The 18887-nt window shown below is 40.7% G+C and overlaps 2 protein-coding genes across 2 annotated transcripts; both read left to right on the top strand.

The window, feature by feature from the left end:
* Nucleotides 1-5: 5 nt before the first annotated feature.
* faap24 (FA core complex associated protein 24) lies at nucleotides 6-2575 on the top strand. Its single transcript, XM_042110672.1, has 4 exons — nucleotides 6-234; nucleotides 398-537; nucleotides 709-864; nucleotides 2053-2575. The coding sequence occupies exons 1-4, from the start codon at nucleotides 138-140 to the stop codon at nucleotides 2290-2292; spliced, it is 633 nt and encodes a 210-aa protein (XP_041966606.1). The 5' UTR covers nucleotides 6-137; the 3' UTR covers nucleotides 2293-2575.
* A 2914-nt stretch (nucleotides 2576-5489) lies between these two features.
* On the top strand, nucleotides 5490-18589 carry slc7a10b (solute carrier family 7 member 10b). The gene is made up of 11 exons (XM_042110668.1): nucleotides 5490-5643; nucleotides 9127-9331; nucleotides 9788-9939; nucleotides 12553-12678; nucleotides 12924-13077; nucleotides 13669-13792; nucleotides 14158-14261; nucleotides 14524-14620; nucleotides 15169-15318; nucleotides 15957-16134; nucleotides 16418-18589. The coding sequence occupies exons 1-11, from the start codon at nucleotides 5490-5492 to the stop codon at nucleotides 16549-16551; spliced, it is 1578 nt and encodes a 525-aa protein (XP_041966602.1). The 3' UTR covers nucleotides 16552-18589.
* The last annotated feature ends 298 nt before the right edge of the window (nucleotides 18590-18887 follow it).

Below are 18887 nucleotides of genomic sequence, written 5' to 3'. Positions count from 1 at the left end.
GCGTATCTAAAATCTCGTGAGATTTCAGTGAAATTTCACAGTAGCGGGATTTATGTTTTGCAGCTTGTTTACAACATGGTAAAGTTAAGTTATTGGCCAGCTATGTAACAAAATGGGATATATGGAACAGCTGTGAGATGGAGTCTAAAGCAGTTGTCAATGCCATACCGCCTTATGGATATATAATTGCTAACGAAAAGTGGAGAGGCTCTGTGCTGGTACAAGGCTTCAAAGGTAACGTAAAGTTAATGCTAAATTACTTCCGTCGTGTGTACGAATGAATGCGACTAGAATTTTGGAAATGACTACGGAACATCTAATTACCAAGTTTACACACACACACACACATATTCATGTAGCAACGACAATGATGACGTATTTTCTTCATCTCCTCTAGGAAACGTAAAGATAATTTTCGAGGAACATCTCGGCGTTGTTGATTTTCATCTTTCAGACAAGAGCTGTATCCTGTATGTATCAGAGAGCGATATAGTGGCTGGCAACGCCTACAAAAGGAAGATTGTTCGCTTCAGAAATGTAAGTTTGGGTCACACTTGCTCAGAATCATGAACAAACTACACTCCAAACTACAATTAAAACTACAATTTATGGTTATGGTCAGGGGTCGGATTTCGTTAAGGTGATCTTTCTTCAAATGTGTCATCTGTATTGGCCAGGTGCGTTTTAATATGCTTCATTGTCTTTCAGGCTAATAGCAGTCTTCAGGGGATTATTGTAGTAGAGAAGACACGCCTCAGTGAACAATACTTCAGCCCCTTACAAAAGTTTGTGGTGCTGGAGTTGGGACTGAACCTGCTGCCTGTCTTAAACCCAATGGAGGCCTCACAGCTTATCTATCAGTTGGTAATTATTTTGTCATTAATCATTTTTCACCTCGCAATAACAGTAACACTTTTTTTTACTAACAAAAGTGCAAACATGGTTGTAACCAGAGTACTTGGACCAATGTCTGTAATAAATTATGGTGTAGTAATGTGGATGCACAAATTACAAATAGTACACATTTACAAAAATCCCCTCTTTAATGTGAAAGCAGATTTCTACAAAGTAATGTTATAATGCAAAATAAGTGATAGCCCCCCCCCTCCAAAGTAACTGATCTAAATCAACAACATGTCTTGGGCAAACTTTAGTCAAGATTTAGATTCAAGAGCTTTGCCACTCATCCATAGAGCTTTGATTGGTGAAGAGCTCAGGCAAAAATTGCAATTGCTGTATGCATAGTTTCTCCCATCTCAGCTGCTGAAGCTTTTACTTCTTCAGAGTTATCATAGGTGCCTTGGTGGCATCCACCACCATTATTCTTGTTGAACGGTCACTCGGTTTGTGGTGACGGCCTGCTCTAGGCAGATGTGTACATTTGCCATATTCCTTGCATTCCTTAGTGATGGATTTCACTGAACTCTAAGGGATGTTCAGTGACTTGAACATTTTTTTGTATCCATCCCCTCAATTATGCTTGTCAATAACCTTTTCTTTGAATTGTTTGGAGTGTTCTTTTGTCTGTATGGTGGAATTATAGCCAGGAATATTGATTGACCAGTCACTGGACCTTGCAGACACAGGTGTCTTTATATTACTAGACTATACACATTCACTGCACTCAGGCGATCTCCATTCCAATTGTGAGATTATTAGCACAAATTGGCTGGGCCGCTGTTGATTTAGGTCAGTTACTAAGGTGGGTGAATATTTATGCAATCGCTTATTTTGCATTATATATTTTTAATGAATTAACATTACTTCGTAGAAATGTGCTTTCACTTTGACATTAAAGAGGGGATTTTTGTGAATTATTGTAAAAAAAGGCCAAATTAAATTGACAAAGATTTAAAGCAATAAAAGGGGAAATATCCAAGGGGGGTGAATACTGTACTATCTGTGTTTTACCAAGTGAATCAACAGAAAGGGAACTGTTGGTAGCAACATATTGCCTGTGTAGAGAGGTGTTTGTCGAATAGGAAGGTTTTGAATAGCTGTGCTGAGAAGTGCTTTGGCCTTTAGTAATAGAAATGTCACCCTCCCCAACAGGTCCATGGGGAAAGCAAGGAGAACCCTTTCCGCAGGAAGAGCATCTCCAGGCTGCTGGATCCTGTGGTGTTGGCTCTGGTCCAGCAGATCCCTGGAGTGGGAAAGGTGAAGGCCCTGGCCCTTCTGCAGCGATACTCCTCCATCCACCAACTCAGCCAAGCCTCAGCCAGTGACCTTGAACCCATAGTAGGGCAGGCCACAGCTCAACACATTTGGGGATTCTTCCACAAGCCACTGTAGTCAACTTGAGGTACAAGATACGCAGAGCAGCGCGTCTCTAAATATCTATAGATTCATTGTGGTTAGTTCACTTAAGATGTAAAGACCTTAAGCTAGTTCAAGCTAGGCTGTGCTTGAATTTGCATTCTTTAGTGTCATTGGGAGCTATTGCATATGTCTATGGATCAGACTATGAGCGTTTAATTATTTATTATTGAAGTCTATGTTGAGATGCAGTTTGTGAAATTAATGTTTCTAAGCTTTCAAAGACCTGAACATAATAAACCACTCCTTATGTACAGTGTATGTGCAAAAATGGTCTAGTATGAATCAATTAATCAATCACTACATTTATGTTTAATCTGTGAGGACAAAAGAAAACCATTATTTTGACAAGGCTTTGACAGCCATGACTTCTGCTTTGAACTATTTTCATGTGAAAATGAAAACAAACTCAATTGCCATGAGTGCCTAATCAGTGCATCTAGTCTTTTAGTAGTTATATACTAGTATGCAAGGTTTGATGAAGATCTCTCAAGCCAATTAGGGGACATCACACTGTTTTGCATTGTATGACCCTATGCAACCTGGACCTTTGACTACATGGCCTTGCATACCTTGTTAGTCCATCTAACCTTTACAGTGAATAATTGTGCAAAGTTTGACAAGGATCCTTCAACCCCCTTGGGAGATATTGTACATACTGTATACACTCATATACACACACATTGATGGATGACCAGAAAACGGTATGACTGATGACTATACTGGTTTATATGGGGTTATTTCAGTTTTAGAAATAAAACCAGAGAAAAAGACTTGTAATCTAAAGTAAAATCTAAGAAACTGAATCTCAGTTACAGTGGGAACAGAACAAGCAGACTATTTTTTAGCAGTCCCATTTTTTGATTTCCTGTCTAGTCGGCTAGTTAGGTAGGTAAACCCCCCCCCCCCCCCCCCCCCCCCCACACACACACACACTGTTTTCCTCATAAAAATATATAATAGAAAAGACTTTTAAGGCTAACCTATGTTAATACACCCTTTAATTTAAAGGTATTTATTTTGTTTAAAGCAAAAATTAGTTGGAGCTTGGGAAACTGGATTTCTGTGAGTGAGGTTGTTAGTGAAACTTCACTAATAGCCATAAGATGGAGCCGCAGATCAGAATATAAGTTGTTACATGGATCAGCTGGGTGGAATGACTTAAAACGGAACTAATGCTCGGTGGGGATCAGAATACTAAGTTACTAGGTTACATTCAGGTCACATACATCCTTATATGAAAATGGCACATACATGACCATTGACATTAAACTGAAGCCTAGTCAAAATGATAACATTGAGGAGTTCAGAGTAACACAATCCAACAAGGAAATATAGGCAGTGTAACTACATTGAAAGGACTTGCAACCTTTACTTTTCAAACGCTTTCAGGAATCTACTTCCTGCAGTAAATTCTAGACTGCTTTGTTCAGTCATCAGACTACCAGCCAGAACCAGACCCCACCAACACGTTTTCTTTTTGTTATCAATGACGGCCGTGTCTCACCTTTTGTTATCTAGCTAAGCCTTTGCCCAACCAACCCAGAGATACCCGGCTATTTATGTGCATTTTAAACACTTTTGGCCTCATAGATTTGGTTTAGCACTTTAAATGAAGACTGTCTCATTATTCCTCTCTCTCGCCCTCATTCACACATAGATCTTAGTTTTGCTCCCTTCTGCTTCCCTCCGTGGCTCTTGTGATGTATTGGTTTTCTGCTCGACTTCTCCCTTTAAGGGCCGCACACTGCTGGCAGTGTTTGGGCCTTCCTGCCGACTCACAAAGCAGGTCTCCTTTTTTATTGGCCTTCTAACGGGGGGATCAGTTGAATCCAGGCCCCCTTATTGTGCACTCTGTGCTGTTGGTGAGAGGGGGGGAGAGAGCGAGAGAAAAGCCGCAGCACAAATTCACGACTTGACTTCCTAAATTCCGCTCTGGGGATCCTTTAGAGGCGAAGAGAGGCATGAAGAAGCCCCTGTTCGGGGTGCATGCTCAGACGCAGGGGCCTCCGTGCTCTTTGCTTGCCCTTGTGTTGGAGCTGGAGTAGTCTCTACCACTAGGAGGTATCGCATCAATTTAACAAGACTGAGGCTAACTTTAGAGCTGTGTATGTATGGAAAAGAGGGAGTGGAACGAGAGTTTGTGAGAGAAGGCTTTAAACTTGTAATACATGGATGAATGAGATAAAAAGGTTTCAACTCCTAAAACCCATAGCTTGAGTGAGTAGCATGTTAAGATAGGGCCTTCAGTCAAACCATATTTATTTGAACAACCTTAGTCTATCTAAATCTAAAATGATTAACTGTGTTGTATGCAAAAGTAAAAAAGAAACATCACCATGAACAACAGCACAAGGAAATTGGCTTATAAGATCAATGTCATGATTCTGATGATGAAAGATAGGAAGAATAAGATGGCTTATGCAGGCAGCAGACTTGCAACCTCTCTGTCTTCGCAGTCTTGCCATTTATGAAATGTTAAAAAGATGAAAAGTAAATAATGCAGTCAATCAGAATGTTTGCTGGGGTGACAATTGGGACACTAACAATTGTCTAAAATGACTAATAAATGGTCAGCTGCCATAATTGCCACACCTTTTTGTGCTCAATAGATGTTGACTAGATGTTGTGTTTATAATAATAATAATAATAATAATATAATTGTAGATGAGACTAGATGTTGTGTTTATAATAATAATAATAATATAATAACATTATAATAATAATGTTGTTATTATTATTATTATTATTATTATTATTATTATTATTATTTACAGTCCACACTTAAATGTACGATGCCAAGTCACAGGGAAAAGGGTTTATGTGCGTGGTGCACGTCAACGAATGAAAAAACTTCGAGAGTGGCAGTGATGCTCCTACTTCAGATGCGCAATGCGCTGCTGGACAGGCTATCAAACCAAAGTCTCTCATTTAGCAGACGGCTTAAGAACAGGCGAAAGTCGAGACAAATTTCAACTAGCCAAAAAAGTGTTTTCGAACAACTATCAGTTTGCAAAGTTTAATGGCTATATGAGCGATTCCCTTGAGAGGTAGTTAGCATTCTACCCTGGACAGTGGGGGATCCTCTGCGCCTGCGCATTCTTTTTACAATGCATCAATGCACTGAAGAGAGTTCAAGAGAGGGATCTGAAGCTTTTCGTGTGCTCACAGAAATGGATGGAGGAAAGCGGAAAAGAAGTGTCTGTGCCAACCGAGAGCCGGAGGCGCAACAGAAAATGGTGAAAGATAAGAAAATCAAGGATATCCCCGAGCGAGTGACACTCAAGAAAGAAATAGGACTTCTCAGTGCTTGCACCATCATCATAGGTAAGATTGTGACAGGTCTGTCGCATTATGCAATACTACTAAATGGTATCCTAGCTAAAGTTACCATCTGAATAAAGTTGATTTTGCTACACGTTTAATTGTTTTGGATACAGCTGATTACTTTGGTACTGCATGGAGCAAGAAGAAACTCAGCAATACACATAAAAAAATCCAAACTACACCGAACTTCATAATAATTGTTTTCTCCGCGACTTACAGAAAACAAACAGATCAGGTCAATTTTGCAACCTGATGCACTGAAAATATGTTTATCTGTAGCCTGTAGCACTTACTGTAATTTCTATTATTGCATTGTGTTTTGTCATGAGACAAATTAGTAAATGTATTTTACCCAATTAAACTCGATTCAAGAGCACTGACATCTGACTTATGCTGGAAGAAAATGCATTTTAAAAGCAGTCTGAGCAAGCATGCATTAACAGCAAGTGCTCCAGCATCTGAAGCAGCCATGGTCTCCTTCTCAGTGGCACTTGCCATCATGTGTGACTGCAGAGGACTTCTGTTCTGAGACTCCCCCTTGCATATGTCCCGAGTCCAGTGCTTTAACACCTCCACTGGGACCAGACTTCACAGTACTGAAATGCACTTAGAATGCTGATGCTCAAAGAGGAAGAGGGAGACCACCAACTGTGTGGGGCACTCATCAGCCTAACCCAGACAAGGTCCCTCCATCTTCCTTCACCCCTCTTCCCCTCTCTCTCTCTCAGCATCTATCATCATGTCTGCAAAACTTGATCATGTAAGCAGCTACAAACTGTGAGCGACTCCCTGATCACAACGTCTGACTATCCCAGCGTGCCTGTGAGGATGAAGCAGAAGTATTGTAACAATGGGAGTGTTTAAATCTGCTGGCGCCTGGTGGCTGTGCGGGTTCTCAACAGGCAGGCGTAAATTATTTATCCTCCTGTTATGTAATGCTGCTTGCTGCCACTTGGCTGCCTTGTGCAGCACCAGCCTGGGCTTTAAGCGTGATGGGCTGTTCCACTCCCCTGTTCCCAACGCTCTGGAGTTTTCTGGAGTTGGTATCGTGGCAGACACAGACCACAGGAGCCCAGGTCAGAGGTCTGAGCTGACCAGGTGCTGCTGGATTTGATGCTAAGTGATGCCGATGTTGGTCAGTGTGCATTGCAATGCATGTTGACTCTTGATGGAGTCTCATTTTATCATGCCCATACTGTATATTTATTAATGATAAATTGCTTTAACATTTGAGCAGCTTTCTGTTTTGTTGATGTCTGTTTATTTCATAACGAGAGTACTGGTAGAGGAGTGACAGGGACACATAAACACATGCTGTGCAGTATACTGCAGTGTGTTTAACATTTCTTAGATTCATCATAGAATACATTTGTCATACTTTTTTTTACTGTTATTGTTTCTGTTTTCATTATGCTTAATGTCCTGGCAATTGTTTCTCTTCAGTCTTCAGGCAGGGAAATTAAGGTAACTGCAAGGTTATTGCAGGCCAGCTGTTCAAGTCACAGACACATTCAGCATGCCAGTACTATGTGTTCTATTTACTAAATCTGAAATCATTATCTGCTGACAAAAAATGACTGTATGATACTGTCTAAGCAGCGTCAACATTTCAGGCCAGCCTTTACTTGACCACTGTGGGAGGCCACTACCTCCTGTCTAGATGCGCTGCACACATGCAAAATAATTGGCCTGCGGCTATTAGTACAGCTGGGCAATGTTGAAACTTTAGTCGCAGCATCCAGATCAGTTCCACAGGCATTGATCTTGTCACAGTATCTACATTTGCAATCATTTTCAAGTAATAAGACAGTTGATCACGTGTTTTTATAATCAATTTAGGGCTCTTCCATCATGTCTACATGTTTTACTGTCCGTCAGATTTCTAATAAGCAAGTCACAAACAATAAATGACAAAATAGCTGTTTTTCTAGCTTATTGTGGCTTACTTGAACCATCTTATTAACTGATATAAATGGTTCTTGTCAGAGGCTTTTGTCCAAAGCAACGTACAACAATAACAATACACATTATCATCAAAAATGAACAGTAGTCAAAGTAGTCATATAGCCTACATAAAACAAATCCAATAATAGTAATAGACTAAATAAGTTTAACAGAATTATGACAATAGCAAATAAATAATTTCAATAATAACAACCATTAATTTAATGTTTTTTGAAAATCCCAACCTTTTTTAGCCTGGCGGGCCATCCTATATCATTGAAATGTATAGTCTGAAATCGACCCATTCACCTTGCTTAATCCAAGGGGCGGGCAGAGAATTGTCTTTCAAACTGCCTAGGCATGCAATAGGCCAGCGCTACGACCAATCAGAACAAAGAGCAGGAGGACGTATCCGGTCGGCAAAACGGCAAATAGACCTCTCCAGAATAAGTCCCGCCTCCTAACTTCCGTATCCATCCAACCTTCGGTCGTCAAATGTCTATGGGAAATAACATGGCGTTTTGAAAGATCGTACCTGTCAAACTCTGTAGGTGACAAAGTAGAAAAAGCTGCTGGGCAGATTGGCCTACACACTTCTGCCATCTAATTTCCACTGGATTTTTTGATTTTCGGTGCCGTTTAAGTAGTATAGTCTATAATATACTACTTAAACGGCACCGACAATCAAAAAATCCAGTGGAAACTAGATGGCAGAAGTGTGTAGGCCAATCTGCCCACCAGCTTTTTCTACTTCGCTACCTACAGATGTTTTACCGGTATGATATTTCGAAACGCCATGTCATTTCCCATAGACAATCGATGCCCGGAAGTTGGATGGATACGGAAGTTACGGAGGCGGGACTTATTCTGGAGAGGTCTATACATCCTTCTTCGAAAGGAATGACTTAAGTGCATTGTGTTACTCAACTTTCAAAGAAAAGTCCAACAACTCCAAAGTTGACGCAAACGCCAACGCCGATTCAAACAACCGCTCTTCGTTCGCCATAGCCACCTTCCTTGTTGTTCACCGTCGCAGGACTGTTGTCATCCTGTTAAGCCCGCCTTAAGACTCTCTAACAAAATAGAGCGCTGTGATTGGATGACGTCCACGGCGTCAGCCAATAGAAATCCCTATGGTTTGCTACTAGACGTACAGGCTGAGCAAAGTAATTTGCCGCCGCTAGGGTGCGTCTAGATTTCTAGGCTAAACCTTTTTGCTAGACTAGAACAAAGAAAGAGCATTAGGTAAATCATGCCACGAACGAGGAAGTTCAGACAAAAAGAGTTTTTGACTGTAGCCACTTAGTATGGATGGCACAGCAGACACTTATCAGGACCGAGGACCGCAGTAAACATGGTGTAAAACCTGGATCATAGAATTACGATAACATTAACAAGGTCCATTATTAAGTGTCCTGTAGGAGTGAAGGGTTTGAATTTAATTCTGTCTGCTATGAAGCCAGTGAAGAGCAACTTACAGGAGTTACATGTGTCTTCTTTTGCTGATTAACGTATATTTGAACTTTTCACCTCCTACAGGAAACATCATTGGCTCGGGAATTTTCATCTCGCCAAAGGGTGTTCTAGAACACTCGGGGTCAGTGGGTCTGGCGTTGCTGGTGTGGGTCTCAGGAGGGGGCATCGCGGCCCTTGGGTCTCTGTGCTATGCTGAGTTGGGGGTCACCATCCCCAAGTCTGGGGGGGACTACTCCTACGTCACAGAGATCTTTGGAGGTCTGATTGGGTAAGTGAGCTGAAATCTCATGCATTACGTCATGTGTCTAGATTTGAAGTATGGCGAGGGCACTGGCAGACGGAAAGTCCAACAGGAAGCCAAAAAGCACTGCTGATATCAGATATTTCACTACATCTCAACTCAACATGAGTCCAACTACCAAGACCTAATCACAAAGTTTTGTCTCCTTTTCAGTCACTAACTGAAATCAGTCTCCATCCATATTCCCTAACTCAAAGCGATATGTTCTATGTAAGCTAAATCAGGTAATCAGTCAATAAAATGCATTATAACTGTAACTAATCAGCTTATTACATGTGCCATTGATGAGCTCAATCAAGATACGATCAGGGAGAGACTGAGGACACGCAGTGCAGCGGGTATCCTTGAGCAGGTCTATGTGCATATTTTTTCATTTTTGTATTGTTCTGCCCTTCCTCTGCCCTCCCTCTGGTCCTGTTGTAGGTTTCTGCTGCTGTGGAGTGCTGTGCTCATCATGTACCCCACCACACTGGCAGTCATCGCCCTCACCTTCTCCAACTATGTGCTGCAGCCTGTCTTCCCTGAGTGTGTTCCCCCCTACGTTGCCACACGGATGCTCTCCACCACCTGTATACGTAAGTAGGTCCAGCCTTGTACAGCGACATACACGTTCCACTTCATCATTATGTAATATCTGAAGAGATTTTTAAAGTAACATGATGTAGGAATTCCCCCTTTTTGTTCATTTTGTAATGTACTAGATACCCATTTAGCACTAAATTGGTACCAAATTAGTCTTAAACCGACGAAAAGGCTCATCCTCCTACCCATGACAACAACGTACGTGTAATAGTGTCAGAAACTCTATTCTTCTCATTGTAAGTCAGTGTGGCATCAAAATGGGGTTGAAGCCATTATGTTAAGGTACAAGAGCTATGGTGTATTGCTTTAAATGGACATCAATTAAAATCTCTTGATGTTGGAGACATGTGAAAGGCCAGACCTGCCAGTGTGTCGGTGGTGTCTGAGGTGAACTGTTGTCGTGCTATCATCCCATAATATAATGTGACTGTAAGTGAAGAAGCAAACTCAAGCCAGCCATGCTGAAATATAGATGATGCACTGGGATTCCCTGTTGGATGTCACAGAGCATTACGTTTGTCTCACTCTTCTTTGCCAGTGTTCGCGTGTGTAGCAGTGATCAGGCAGTCAAGGGACTAGACAAAACGTATCTTTTCACAGGTTTAGTCCGTCAGATCAAAGAAACCCAAAAATGCAGCATGCAATGTCAAGCATACCACTTCTGATTGGTTACAGCAACACATAACGACACCACAGTTCCAAAGGTGGCTCCAAAACACCAATAAGGCTGCTTAATTATGATGAAAATCACACACAATAATACCAGGCTGCATTTTTAACTCTGTTACAATGAGATGTCCTTAATGTCTTCTTCCTACCACTCCAGTACATCAGTACTTCAAGAATTAGTATGTCCTACTGTACTAGTATGTTATTAGTATGTCCTTATTAGTATGTCCTACTGTACTAGTATGTTATTAGTATGTCCTTATTAGTATGTCCTACTGTACTAGTATGTTATTAGTATGTCCTTATTAGTATGTCCTATGTAGTTATTAATATGCCCTGATGATAAGTCAGTATCATAAACTGACCACTCTCTGAAGTCAGCCTGAAGTCATCTGGAAACGGTTCCTCCGTTATTGCCATACTGGGCTCTGGAGTGTGAGTGTTGGGAGTGCCCCATAGCATTACGTCATGCGTCTGCATGTGAAGTATGGCAAGGGCACTGGCAGACAGAAAGCCCACCAGGAGGCCAAAAAGCACTTCACTATATGGTGGCCCTTTGAAAAGAGATGTCTGGGCCTAGCGTGTGATTGCCGCATTAGAGCTCATTATTCACACTTGTTCTCGGAGCTGTTGGCCACAACAAAACAACCAGAGGACAGGAGTCGGGGGAGAGTGGGAAGCGGCCTGCCTCTTCAGGGACATGCTCATCTGTTTTGTCTTTGTTCTGCTGTGGTCGGAAGCCGTTTGTCAGCGCAGGCCGAAGGAGGCTGCCTCTACAGTATTTCAATGCACCACGGAGAGGGGGGGAGGTGAGACAGTGGGAGGAAGCAAGGGGGAGGGTGAACTTGTGACAGTGACAGATGCCTTGATGCAAACCAAAGACCCCAATTCTATAACCGGCCATTACTACATTCTTAGTTAGCTCGCTCATAAGATTCAAGGCGCACCAGTGGTGTTCCCCAACAACAACTTCTCACGTTTTTGAGTCGCTGTGCCAATGTGACTTGGCACACTGGATAAACAACGGTGGAACTCAGAGATTTTAGCGACACAAGCCATGTATTTCCTCTATCAGGTTTTAGTTTAGAAACAAAATTGATCTTTTCACATGATCACTATATGCCTTAAACTTTAGCATATGCTAGTTTGGCCCACCCACTTCCACTGAGTTAGGCTAACAGTGGGATGTGTTGGACTGGGTAATTGCACACACAGAGAAGAAAAGGGTATGTACTAATTGATCTAACTCTAGGATAGAAGGCAAAATAGCTAATTTCCCAAAAGGGCAGCATATGATTCTATAAGACTTGACATATACTAGCATCCATGGATTTTAGCCTCCTTGCTAGCATGCCAGCCGCTAAGGGGAAAAATGAGAAGGATTGAGCCCAGGCAAGTGCAGGGTTTAGCCACACAGTCGAAACTTCATACATAGCCTAAATGCACCACAGTTTTTGACTCATTGTTTAAAGGTAGTGTCAGAATTTATGGCTACTTCCTTAAAATCCAACATGCCTGCCATTTTAATTATGCATGATTGTCACATCATGTATTTCATAATGCTGAAAGATGGCTATAGGCACATCATAATATATAATATGCTATATCATAATATAGCAGCATAGCATTATAAATGTAGAAAAAATTGCATATTTTGATGGCCATATTTGAAGTCAAGCTAGCGGCCACTAGAGGGCTGCAAAAACTGAACCATTCTGGTAAAAATCTGGCCTTAGCCGCTGCACTAAAACTGTTGTTTAACAGTTATGACCAAGAAAAGTGTCAACAAGCTGTTTGAAGGCTTTTTGAATACATTGGATGTATTTTTTTACGGCCCTTATCTATTGGTCTTAAACAGTCTTATGTGTTCAATATTGATGTTTGTATTGGTAGACATGACCTGTGTGTGTGTGTGTGTGTGTGTGTGTGTTTGTCAGTGTTCCTCACTTGGGTCAACTGCTTCAGTGTGCGTATGGCCACCCGTATTCAGGACATCTTCACAGTGGGCAAGCTGATGGCTCTGGGCCTCATCATTGTGGTAGGGCTGGTGCAGATCTGTAAAGGTCAGTTTGATCACCTGCCATACTCTTCTGTTCCAAGGTATTGAATTGAAGAGGCCTAGGTTGATAAATGCACTTGCTTTACTTGCTTCCCTTTTAATATATTGACCCACTCACCTTTGCCATGTTTGTTTATTGGAAAAAGCCTAAATAAATGATTAAATGAATAAATGCACTTGGCTCCTTTAAATCCGCAGTTCGCAGTGTTGTTCATGATTGCTGTGTTTTCTCTTTTGGTTTTTACTCAGGCAACTATGAGGGCTTAACTCCACATGTGGCCTTTGAATTTTTCAAGAGTCCGACAGTGGGGGAGATCGCCCTGGCTTTCCTCCAGGCCTCCTTTGCCTTCAGTGGGTGGAACTTCCTTAACTATGTGACCGAGGAAGTGGTGGAACCACGCAGGTGAGAACAGGGTTTGAATCAGTACACAGGTCAGCTGAAAGCTCAGACTGGTTTAGTGATTCAGCATTTGCCTCAGCAATAGGCCACTTGCCTGTGTGGGTCATAAATGAAGCAAATATCTCATGCTTGAGGTGGCTGGATGATCTCTGATTTCAGTTCAGCTCATTTATTCATTGTCCTTTCCCCTGAAATAAACATAATGCATGTAATGTAATGTTTGGTATGTCATTACCATAATGTTGGCATTAAAAAACAAAATACTCTGCTTTAGATTATGGCAAATAATAATTTTGCATGGGCTTAATATTTAATGACTGCTTTTGTACCACTTTTATACACAACAAACATCTAGAGCCACATACTTTGTAAGAGGCTCTTTGTGAGTGGCTGCTGTGGAAGTATTATATAATTGACATATATAAGTTGCTTTGGCTTTGGAAGTGTCTGCTAAAAAATGAATAAATTAAGTCTGTCAGCACACTTGAAAGCTGTTGTCAGTAGTCACAGCAGAGCCCTACATGCAGTGCGAGTTCGGCTCTCTCTCTGTCCGGCGACCTCCATATGATGCTTATCGATTGATTACCTCATCAGGAACCTTCCCCGTGCCATTTACATCTCCATTCCACTGGTGACCTTTGTTTACACGCTCACCAACATCGCCTACTTCTCCTCCATGTCCCCCGAGGAGCTGCTGGCATCCAATGCTGTGGCTGTCGTGAGTACAGAGCATCTCGCCCCTCTGCTAGTGTGGGTTTAATGAAGGGGCCCGGTCAACATCTCACACCATCCTACATCACCATGAAAAAAATAGCTGTTATAAGCTGTGAATGACAACAGAGCTTTGAGTTGCCATTTTGCACTTGATTTTTATTTTGTTTTTACTCTCTGTAGTTTTAATTAATGGTAAGACATGGAGCATGAATAATGACACCTTGAAGCTGTTTTACTTGTGTACAATTTTATATTCTGAAATTAAGTTGTCCTAGTCCTAACTGATTTCACTGTAAACGTCACCAATTACAATACAAGTGTAGTTTTGTGACATGGGCCAGGATGACGTAGGTGTGCTTTCTCTGGCAGACTTTCGGGGAGAAGCTCCTGGGCATGTTCTCCACGATCATGCCCATCTCCGTGGCTCTGTCCACATTTGGGGGCATCAACGGCTACCTCTTCACCTCCTCCAGGTGTGTGACTGGAACGATTGGCATGGGCATGTGGCGCACACATATCCTATGTTTCTGAGTCATATCTGGTTCTAACTCCACTGCATGTATAGTTATTGTGAATAATGTTCCTCTATTTTCTACTTTTCCTCTAAATTTGATTACAGAAGAAAAAATGTCTGCTTATTGACAATGTTTTTCATTTGCTGTTTTGCATGTGAAAAATGTTTTCAATGGAGGCATACCTGTTTTGTTGTCTGACATGTTTGTGATCTGCACACAGGCTGTGTTTCTCAGGTGCAAGAGAGGGACACCTGCCCAGTCTACTGGCCATGATCCATTTCAGGAGCTGTACACCCATCCCAGCCCTCCTAGTCTCTGTGAGTCACTCAGACTTCATATGGCACTTACACGTACCATGAAATGGCCGCACTCTGCTAAAAACTCCCATACATTTATTATGTGCTGCAATGTTTCGACCCAGCTGGGTCGAAACGTTCCACAGGCAAAAGCATTTGCCTGAGGAAGACCCAGCCGGGTCGAAACGTTGCAGCACATAATAAATGTATGGGAGTTTTTAGCAGAGTGCGGGCATTTCATCCTTTTTCAGTTCTAGTTCCATTTGCCCTGCACCTCACCGGTGTGGATGTGCACACTACTACAACTACTCAGCACACGGACCATACCATTCTGGTGAAAGGAAAAAAGGAACGATTCCCTGGGTCAAAAATGTTTGTTGCATTAAAAATACAAGGTGCTCATCAAAATGGGTCTCTAAGTTGTCAAAGAAGAAACACAAGAATTGAGGCACTCCTGTATAAAAATAAAAAGCCTTTACTGATCATCCTTAGAAAGTTAATTTTAACATTCTCTCCTTCACTTTCACATGCTGTTATTTTCACGTTCTGTTTGTGTTCTTGTTTTACAGTGCACAGCCTCAATTGTCATCTTGTGCATCGGGGAGACTCATAACCTGATCAACTATGTGTCTTTTATTAACTACCTCTCTTATGGGGTCACCATTGCTGGTCTTCTGTACTACAGATGGAAAAAGCCAAACCTCTTTAGGCCCATCAAGGTATCTAATGCCACCCTGTATCTACCAGGGAAGAGATTAAGTAACCAGTTAATTAATGTGGTAATGAAATATCTTGCAGTAATGCGCATCCATGCCATGATGTGTTATACTTAAGCAATAAGCCCCGAGAGGCCGTAGGTTACACTGATTCTACAACAGCTAAGGGGCGTTGTTAGGGACGACGCACTAGCGGAGTTGTAAAGTGTAACCGACAGACTTGAGTGGCTTATTGCTTTTCTAAAACTATTGCTATAAATACCTGGCAAAGTTTCATAAAGTAAAGGCACAGTAACTGGAAATGTAACGATTTATTCATAGATAATATTCATAGATAATCATTCATCTATCTGAATGGTTGTCAAGCAACGTCGAGACACAGTTACTTTAACTTTTGTATCAAGTTATGGTAGCGCAGTAATATAGAACGAAATGCGGTCAAGGTGTATGTTTATGCTGTATTTTACAACGGCATCGAACCTAATTCAGCCAATCACAATCAAGGACCGGGACTATCAGTTTTAGAATATGTGTTTGACATTCAGCATCCTACAAATTTTATTTTCAGGGGCACAGTTCAATGTTTTATTACCGACTTTTGACCCATGGGAGCCATTTCACCTGTGTGTTGTTCCCCAAAGGTAAACCTGATTGTTCCAATCACGTACCTGCTGTTCTGGGCCCTCCTGCTGGGGTTCAGCCTTCACTCGGAGCCCATAGTGTGTGGTGTGGGCCTGGTCATCATGCTCACTGGAGTGCCTGTCTACTTCCTGGGGGTCCACTGGAAAGAAAAGCCCAAGTGTATCTATGATTTCATTGGTGAGTCAATATCATTGGTTTAAGTTGATATCTTTCATGCTTATGAAGTAGTATAAACACTTGTAGTGGTATAAACACAATTTAAATTCCTCCTACATTTGTTGTACTACTTTTTAATGTAATTGTAATTGAGGCATTTGCAATGGTAGTGTATTGTTTGCTGTTAATGTTTATTATTATTATTATTGTGATTATGTACTATGTATTATTGTTATGATCATTGCATTTTCGTAGATCAAAGTGTATGCTAAGTAACCACAACCCTAACCATGCATTCTAACAGAGTGGACCACCTACCTGGGACAGAAATTGTTTTTTGTGGTCTTCCCACAATTTGACCCTATTGTTATTGCAACAACTCCCACTGACTGGACAGACAAATCCTCTGCTACAAGCAATGCCTCTGGGACTTTTTGAGGTGTTTCATTTTGGACACTTTCTTTATGTTTTTTTTTTTATATGGATCTGTTTCAAACGTAAAACCATAGACACTTGTACCCCAGTTTATATAATAAATATCTTCTGAATTGCACAAGCACACGTTAAGTTTGGACCTAGGGGCAAACATAGCACCTCACTATTTTTGTACCCTGATATGAGATTCTAGCCAAGCAATCACATTGATGATGTGTAGCTATCTGTTCCCAAGAAAAAAAGGATAAATACATGCACACTTAATTTTATGCCACCAATGTGCAAGACTTTAGCCCTTCACATCCTCATCCAGGAAGACCTAATAGAAACATTTTGGAAGCGTAACATGACATGCATTCATCTTTTTTATCGCTTCACCCTGGCCAACAATACATAGTTTTGGTTTTGAATGTTAACACCTTTTTCAGTGTTTTCTAGATGTGTCCCCTGCTTTTCAGCCTCCCCACCTTTATTGATATTGACAAATAATGACTTACTGTGCCTTATTAAGTGTAACCTGCCCAGTGTTCACTGTGAACATAAAAAATACAGGCATAATATGAAGTCTACTCATTCACTTCCTTACCATGTAAAACATGGGGCAGCTGTTCTCTACGATACCTGCCAAGGAATGGCATAAACACTGCTTAACCCACTCAAACTACTTAACACTTGGAAATGTTATGAATGCCACCTTCATTGTTGCACTTTTAATGCTTTTATCTAACATATAGTAACTATTTATGTGTAATTTGTGTCAAATTGTTTTACCATTTTCCTGTTGTACAAACACATCTTATATGTCCAGAATCAGGTGATACATTTAAGCACAATTACTTTTTTTATTTCTAATAATGTAATCTAAATTGGCTCATGTAGAAGAATCATTAGATTAGTGTATATTATGTATTTATCACATTTTTTCTTTCTTTCTTTTTTTTTTTTTTACCAAATTTGACCATTCATTTCTGCTGTGCCAGGAGTTATTGAATCTCTCTGCTGCAGGTTACACATGGAGCACTGTCGCAATTACTAATGTTGCAAACCACATGTTCTTATTGTTACGAAACAATACTTTATTTTACAAAAGTTTGTTTCTTTTGTATATATCTATATCTATACAGCACCTCCACATTTATTGGCAGCATGGAAAAGACAAGTAGAAAGTGGTATCAAAAGATCATCTGTTGGTCTTCTGTCTTAGTCTCAAAATACAACTTGGAGGGGAAGCAAATTTATTCTGAGAAGAAAAAAATCCTCAAGAAACCCAGTCATGGGTTCTTTTCCAGGCAAGTTTCTAACCATTTTATTGCTTTAACTGTAAATAATTTTCAGGCAAGTGTTTTACATACTCATTTCCTGACTAGCAAGGTCAATACTTCCCCTTACTTGAATTCTTGTTGTATGTTGAAGAAGGATGTTTGACCTTGGTGAAACCTTACCTTAATGAAACAAAATCATGGATTACTGCTTGGCGGTTAAAATGCATTCTGATTGCCTTAAAAAAGTTAAAATGTAAATGGGAGAAAATCAGTTACATTTTATTTATATGATTGTCTAGGGATGCCAATAATTGTGGCACATGTTATTTTGTTCAAATTCGCTTTCCTTCAAGGTTAATTTTGTCCTCGTTGTTTTCAATAGGCCTACTAATCTTTATGGGGTACCAATAAATGTGGAGGCCACTGTAGGCTATATTGTGCAATTCAATCGTTATTAAAAAGAAACAGTATCTGTGTCCTAATGCAAGGAGACATATTGACAAATGATTATTCAGACACATTCTGCCAGTGTGAAACCGTGGTAGGCCTCTATACAATAAAAACAATTCTCAGACACTTGTTAGTGAATGCCTCAAAAAGTGCTGTGGCATTGATTGAGTGTGTGTATTTCTCCTATGCAGATTTTCAAGAATCAGTGTATGTGGTTAAATAAACTTTGCATTATAAATTATTGTATTGCAAACACTCTCAAAGGACGTGTTTAACTGGTTTAGGCAACTCTAACAAGTTTATATTTTTTCACTGAGGACAGGAATAACAATTAGAGCACAATAAACACAGCAGTTTCAAATTTTGTGGTAATGGCTGTGTATTATTTGTATTGATTTTTAAAGTAAATTTTAAAAGCACGTAACAGATTTGCCAATCTATCATTTGTTCTCCCGGAAAGGGAAAAGGCACCGCTGGGATTCGAACCCAGGATCTCCTGTTTACTAGACAGGCGCTTTAACCAACTAAGCCACGGCGCCGCTGACGTTCGAGATTAGAAAAATGTAACTTTCACACGGCATTTTCTAACCTTATGATGTATTTTCAATATCATTTTACAAAATATAA

Source organism: Alosa sapidissima, chromosome 11, assembly GCF_018492685.1.
Source record: "Alosa sapidissima isolate fAloSap1 chromosome 11, fAloSap1.pri, whole genome shotgun sequence".
Taxonomy (NCBI): Eukaryota; Metazoa; Chordata; class Actinopteri; order Clupeiformes; family Clupeidae; genus Alosa; species Alosa sapidissima.
Note: the sequence above shows the minus strand (reverse complement) of the source record. Positions and strands in the feature narration are given on the sequence as shown.